Raw genomic sequence first — 7,936 nt, 5'->3', positions numbered from 1 at the left:
TGGTAATTATCTATGTTCGACACTGCAAACTAATCCCATAATATTAAGGCTGCAGAGAAAAAGCAATATATATTTCTTTTGTTCTGTTTTAGTGTGATTATTTCTTGCCCTTTTTATTATATGTTATTGTTTGAGCTTAACGATTCTCAATACCTAAGCACTGTTTTAGCTACATTTAATAACACCAGGTTTTAGAGCAACTTTATATGTATATACACATAAGAGATATTAAAATTTACTTAATTGATAGCACTGATTTCTGATACAAGGCATAAGGCCCTATTTAGAGGTTTTCAATTATATAGAACTCCCATCTTAGGATATGGTTGGTTTCGTATCTAACTAATCATATTGAAGAATGATATGCGTATAGGATATTGATAATCGCCGTGTTATAAATTTCTATGACCCAAGGTTATTAATGCCGTTATTCGAAAATATTAGGGCAGTCCACTGCAGAACTGGTTGAGCGACTTTGAAAATACCTTTCAATATGAAGTCATGATTTGGATTCAAATTTCGCTGGGTCTAATATAATAAACATTAGCCAAGTACAAAAGTAGTTAAAATCGACATACTCCTTCAATATTGTCAATACTGCCGATGGTTTAACTTAGTATCCATTCTTCTATTATAAGACACTGTGATCGAATTTCATGTTATACATCGCAAAACAGAAAGTCATTATAGAAAGACAGATGTATGTATGTATGTATGTATGTATGTATGTATGTATGTATGATTGTATGCAGTTTGTATGTATGTATGTATGTATGTATGTATGTATGTATATGAGTGGTTTTTCCAAGTTATTGAGCTAATTTGACAAAGGTTTCGAGTGCGAAGTAATCAATACATAATGCTAATAAAATTCTTTGCATCTTTCTGCAAAGTGAGAAATGCTGTAGTGTTGTTATAGTATTTGTTGCTGTTGTTTTTATTGTCGTCGTCGTAGTTATTTACTGATTGCTTTTTGTCTGTCGCAACTGTTGTACTTATTAAAAATGTTAGTCTGGACTAAATCATTTTTCTCAACCAGATATGTGCGTTTTAAATCCGATCAATATTTTAATAATAACATGGCTTATCAAGTTATAGTGCAACAGCAGCAATAACAACAAATACAGAAGAATAAAAAGAAAAAAAGAAAACAGCATTGGATGAATCAACGATTGATCTCATCAGACAGGCCACACTAATTCACCTCGGTGAAAGAATGATGAAATAAACAAGTAAATAATACTTCATAAGCATTGTTATTTGAAAAACAAAATGGCTGACAAATTTATCATTTAAAAACAAAAGCAATAGTGGCGAATAATTTCATCATAAAAGGTGAAAGAAGCCGAACATGAATGTATTGTCAGAAAGATTGCTTCGATAAACAGTTACAAACAAAAATAAATATGAATCTTTTGTTGTTTTGCTTGGGTTCTTGTATTAAATTTGATATTATTTTCTATTTTGTTTGACTCTCTATGTTTTTCTTTTTTAATATCTCCTTTCGATCTTTGAATTCTTATTCCATCTATAAGGGAAAACGTTTTTACAGCTTTTATTTTTAATTTATCTTATGTTAAAATGCTTCAGTGCGTTAGTTTACTATCTAATATCTACAATAAAAAAACCGAAAAATGTTAACTTTACAATAAAAAAAAAACAACGAAAATAAACGAAAGTATTCTGAACTTTTATGTTCGCTCCAAAACAGCATTATGAACGCTCTGCAAATATTCCATATAATATCAAAATAAATTCCTTTAATCATCTCTATATTTATTTTATTTATATATTACCAGTAGTTATAGTATTGGAGTTTATTGCTGATTCTTAGCGTTAAGTTTATAATTGCTGCTGTTGATATTATTATTATTATCATCATCATCATCAATATATTATTATTATTATTATATTTATTATTATTATCCTAATTTTTATATACGTTCATGCCTACAAATCGATTGATTATGATCATTATTTATTTGAAATTTTACTGATATATGTGTGTGCGTGCATGTATATAAATATGTGTGTGTATGTATGTATGTATGTATGCATGTATGTATGTATATGCATGTGTAAATGTTTATATGTATATATATATATATATATATGTGTGTGTGTGTGTGTGTGTGTCTGTGTGCGTGTGTGAGTGGTTATGTGCAATAAACAATTTAAGATGAAAAAATTCCTAAGAATTAGTTTTTACGCTAAACCATAGATTAAAACATTCTGTTAGGTCTGCATTTCCATGATGTCTGCAATGTTTGTACGTGACAGGTGAAGTAAAGATAATTTCTCTGCTAGCTTGATTCATAAGTATTATTGAATAACAGCATGAATTAAGACCCTTATCTATTGCACTATTTATCATCGACGTTTCTCTTAGCTATCAGCATATAACACTTTGCTTAGAGCTGCTTTTGCTTTTCTTTGCATCCTATATTTTCAAAATGTAAGACCTGCGGGTATGATGCTTGTGTGGAACTTAGACTAAGAAAATTTATAAAGGAACAGAGATTAACTAACTGTCTATATAAGTGCATCTGATAGGTAGTCCGTACCTTGCAACAAGTATTATGCTGGGTTCGTATAAAAGTACATAACTTCAAACAACATAAAGTGCCAATACTGTAATTTAGTGGGAGCATTGCAAAAGTGAAATGCATTTCAACTGTTACTTCAGAGAAGCAGTTGCTCCTTTAAACCACATTGCTCTAGGTATACTTGCAAAGAAATGAAGACCTTACTATACAGTATGTTCTAATGGGCTTTAGGACTCACTTAGTTATTTTTATCCTACGTAAACGTCATTTCTTAACATAGTATTACTTTATTTACGTAAATGTATATATGTGTGTTTATCAGTATACATGTGAAAAGAAAGGAAATCCTCGTAATGTAAGCGTACATAGAAAGAGGCAAGGAGGAATAAGGAATAGAATTCACTGATATGATGATGTTGTGAGTGAATTGCAACACTGTAAAAGGTTGTATTGCGCAACAACAAAGCGGTATTACACAGCAACAAAGCAATTGGAATGATACGCCTTGAAACGTGTGCAGTTAATAATGGCAGGACAATATCGGGGAAGAGCATAGCTGTGATATTGCAACTTAGTTTTAAAGCAGCTGGAGCAGGGACAACGCAATTGCGCAGAGAAGTTACAGTTTTACCACAAAGTAGGTTGTTGCATATGTAACAAGGCTAAATATTTTATGACAGAAGCATGCAACTTGTATTAAGCGTGTGTTGTTGCTTTAAAATTATTGCAGAGAAATGCTGTTTATACGTATATCTTCAGTAATACGATTGATTGCATGGTAATGGAATGGAATAATTTACGATGTACCAACACATTTTTAATGCAAAGCAACTGTTTGGTAGTGCTTCAACATAATAGAAAGATACTTAGATTAAAGATAAATTTCTATAGACCTAACCTGTCGTTAGTTAGTGTGTGGTAGAGTATAACTGCTTTAACAATGCGCTTGGTTTTTTTTTTCTTTTTTTATTTCGATTATGCTGAATAGAAGCTATATATAATAACGGTCTATATTTTAAGGGAAGATGAATGGGACACCATAAGGACTGTACCATTTCCAAGAGCATTAATATTATCAATTTTGCAAATTCTGCCAACAGAAATTGGACGATTCTCGAACAATCTATCGATTCTTACTTCTGTTGTTGTTGTTATTTATTTCCCGATCAGCCCTAATGGAGAATACACACGAATCAAAGGTTTTCCATTGTGATCGTCTCGCCTTTTTTCAGTCATAGTGTATTTAGGACTATATTTTCAAATGTGACTTCCTTGTTGCTACATCATTTCTTATCAGCCCTGCTGGAGATGTATTATCTAATAAGTTCCAGCAGTGACCAGCCCGTTTTTACTCAGGCATAATATATCTAGGACTACATTTTACAAAGCGTCTTGCCTGTTCGAAAATGGTATGTTTTAGCATCAAATAAGTTTTAATTTTGGTTGCTGTTTCTAACAGGTCCACCGACCACATAGAAGCACCCTATATCAAATTATAGTAAATCTACACCAAAGTTTACTATTTGTAGTTAAGCTACTATTAAACAGAGTGTGTCATGCCCTCGTAGAGGTCAAGAGAAACAATTAGATTCGATTACACGTAAAATCGGACGAAACCACAAATGGCGGAACCAGTTAAACGGAATCTTAATCCATACAGAATCATCATTGCTATCTGATGAAATTTTGTGCGCTTATATTGTCCCTACCCAATAAGAATGAAAATTATTTTGAGTTCTGTGCCTTATGTGGAGTGTATGAAATTATGTATTTTTAAGTCGATAGAAAAGATTGACTTTCCCTTTCATCCTTTTGGGGTCGATAAATTAGGCACCAGTCAAGCAGTGGGGACAATGCAATCGACTAGCATCCTGCCCCAAAATCTCAGGCCTTGTGCCTGTAGTAGAAAGGATTATTATTATTATTATTATTATTATTATTATTATCATAACACTCAGAAAAGGTTACTTCACTCTAAATGTGCTCCAGGCGGAATTTTGAACTCAGAATTCACAGAGCCGGAACAGATATCAAAAGGTACCCTGCCTAATGCTCTTAATTCCACTAATCCACCGCTCTGAACTGGTACTTTACTTATCAACCTGGAACGGATGAAAGGCACATATGATCTCGGCGGGACTTAAACTCGGGGAGCAGAAAGCCGGAACAAATAACCCCAAGTTATCAATCGACGCCCTAACGGCTCTATCAATTTGCCACATAGTCTCACTACATTCCTAATAAAACGGGGATTTCATTCTAAGGTATAACGCTTCCTCGGTTTAAAAGGGTGAAGGTAGACTCATTTGTGCTTTTCTGAGGACTTTAGCGAGAGAAGTGCGGTAAAATAGATGTAATGGAAGAAACGTACTCAGATGTGTTGATGGTATTTTACAACAGAGCTGAAATGAGTTATTGCCGCTGTAATGTGACGAAAAATATTTAGACTATGATTATATTAATAATTAGGAAAATGGTTTAGATATGTTGACTCCAACTCGAAATTTAATGTTATCCACTTCCGCTTGTTTGAATAAAATAAAACTTAAATTTAAGAAGCAATATTAGTTGAATGTCTATCTGATATATTTGATTATCGTTGAAGATTTTTAAAGCACAGCTTTATAATCAAAATAAGGAATGTTATCAACATGTGAATATATGTATGTATTGCTATTATTACTTGTATCATTGATGAATTTAACTGATTGATCTTTTATAACTAAATATGTGACATCCTTGTTAAATGGTTTGTTCGTTCACCTTTCATTAGCAACTTATTAGATGAAGCTAAAAGAAGAAAAAATCATTCAATGTTAGAAAATAAATGAAAGATTAATGTTCAATATAGATGTTGGCTTACGTTTCCTGCTATCCAGTGTGAAACTGCCTGAAATAAAGAAATTTGGGCAGCGTAAAAAGCATGTGGTGTGTATTATTTCGTAGCTGGGTTTCCATAGCTATTATTTTTTTCACTTTTTCCACGTTGGCTCGCTTTTGAGATTTAAAAAGAAAATTGAGAATCAACGTGATCAAAATATAATTACAGCTGACAAGAATTCAAAAAGTGAAATCAAAAAATAGAAATAATAAATATAAACAACAATCAAAATAAAATCAGAATACATCATTCAACTGCGTAAATTGAACAAAAATGACAGGAAAATGATAGTGATTTTAGGTTTTTATAAATCAATCACGAACTATATCTTTAACACGAAGTAATCCTTCAATTCAAAAGAGACGGCAGACGCATAATTGCAGCAGTATAGAATAATATACAAATAGCCACTTGGCTTAGAACCTATCTCAAGTTCTCACTGTTCTGAGTTAAAATCATGTCGGTGTTAACTTGTATCGTTCCTGTAGGCAACTTTTCTTTTGTACAAAACGTTATGTTGTAAAGGGAGATAAGTTGTTTCTCATTTGTGTATGATTTACTTGTGCCTAGTTGATTAAGCTCTGATAGATTCGAGGTTTATTTAATATTTTTGTGAATTACTCTAATAAGGAAGACCAAGAATTTAATCATATTTATTGCACCTGGAGCAAAGGTATATATAAATATCTATCCTTCTTTTAACCATTTTTTCAAAGTTATTGTTACAAATTATAAATAGCTTGTTGCTGTAAAGAATTTACCATAGCTGGAATAGATGATCCCAGGTGAAACCCAATAAACAACATATATCAGTTGATAAAAATACTGATTTTAATAAATATATTCTCAATGGTCGCTGTCCATTACATCTCAAGATTTAATTACTAAAGTAGTAACATGTAGTAAGATTCTATTTCCATTTGATACTAATATATTTCGTTTTTGTATTTGATAAGCAAGATTCCTAATATGAACTCGTGTGCTGAAAAAGTTTTGTTGTATCATGAGAGGAACATTGCACCAATGATAAACACACGCACTGGTTCAATTTCACTTCTATATCATTAGTTAATCAATTGGTTAGTTATTTAACCAACTAACTACTCGATTGCTCGCTTAATCCGTCAGTTAATCAATCAATGAGTCGTTTGCCAATGTCCATTAGTCGTCACTTACTATCTCATCAATCACATACTCTCTCTTCTCCTTATTCTGCTTCTGAAGGAGACCTGGAGGAGATGACACAGCAATCTAGAAGGATTCGAAACAGATTTGCGTTTATTATTGACACAATAACTCTCCCACGATACAACATGTTATTTTTCTCATATTTCCAAAAACCCAGCAGTAAACTTTTCTTTGTTTGTTCGTTTAGGTTTATTATCCCCGTGGAAAGGTTAGTTTAACCTTTAAAGGGTGCGACTGGAACAACTTTGAGGCAGCCAACTGAATAAGAACTCCACAAAGAAAAATATTAATAATTACAACTATTTGCCTTGCTCGAACAGTTTATCTAACATTGACTAGATGATACAATAACACAATATAATCACTTTATCTTTTAAGTTTTTCAGTCATTGAACAGCAGTTAACCATGCTAGGGAACATCCACGAAGGGTTTAGTCAAACGATCGACCGCAGTACATATGTTTTTAAGTTTGCTACTTATTCTATCGTTATGTTTTGCCGACCCTCTAAGTTACAGGGACATAAACAAAGTAACTCTGGTTGTCAGGCGGTGGGGCGGACGAACACTGACATACACGCGAGCGCGCGCAAGCACACACACACACACACACACACATATGAAGGTCTCCCACAGTGTTTTCGTCTACCAAACCCACTCACAAGATATCAGTAGGTCCAAGGCTATAGCAGAAGACACTCATCCAAGGTACCGTGTTGTAAGACTATACCCGAAACGAAATGGTTACAAAGTGAGCTTTTTAACCACAGAAGCCGTGCATGCGCCTATATGAATAAAAGATACAGCACGTAGATACACCAATCAGTCACCAATCGGTTTCCCATCTAAATACTAACTAGACCCGATGTTGCTTAACCTTGGTGACCGGACGAGAATAGAATCGATGTGTTCAACGTGATAAGGCTGTAATATTGATAACACTTTCAGACTTTTTTGTAACAAACATACTAGAGCAATGGTTTTCAACCGGGATCCATATGGCCCCTAAGGGTCCACATAAGATTTTGGGGAGTCCATACCACAAAACAGTAGATCGGGAATCCACAATAGTATTTCAAGGGTCCATGAAAAAGATTTTGCTTTAGATGTATGCATCGGTGTGTATTGCAAGAAACTGTAAGGTTTCTTTGACCAACATTTTACATTGTTCAGTCTACACAATGTGTGAAAAACAAAATAGGGATTTTGAAAGAAGTTTCTATAGAACTAGTTTTTAAACATCGAATGGCTATGGGGGTCCAACAGAATAAAATAGTAATCAAAGGGGTCCATAGATAAAAAAAATGGTTGAGAACCGTTGCA

The 7,936-nt window shown here is 33.3% G+C and overlaps 1 protein-coding gene across 4 annotated transcripts in view; it reads right to left on the bottom strand.

The window, feature by feature from the left end:
* The window catches only part of LOC106882558 (uncharacterized), a 213,305-nt gene that overhangs the window by 76,415 nt on the left and 128,954 nt on the right, over window positions 1-7,936 (bottom strand). For 2 of the 4 annotated variants that reach the window (XR_008264440.2, XM_052968894.2), the window contains exon 5: window positions 5,410-5,436. The exons of the other annotated variants lie outside the window; for them this stretch is intronic. Coding sequence is in view for 1 of the 2 variants with exons in the window: in XM_052968894.2 (XP_052824854.1) it covers window positions 5,410-5,436 (27 nt within the window). In the remaining variant the exon portion in view is untranslated. The remainder of the gene's footprint in view (window positions 1-5,409; window positions 5,437-7,936) is intronic. 4 annotated transcript variants of the gene reach the window in all.

The sequence above is a fragment of the Octopus bimaculoides genome, chromosome 6 (genome assembly GCF_046866305.1).
Source record: "Octopus bimaculoides isolate indiv1 chromosome 6, ASM4686630v1, whole genome shotgun sequence".
Taxonomy (NCBI): domain Eukaryota; kingdom Metazoa; phylum Mollusca; class Cephalopoda; order Octopoda; family Octopodidae; genus Octopus; species Octopus bimaculoides.
This window is presented reverse-complemented; position numbering and strand designations above follow the sequence as displayed.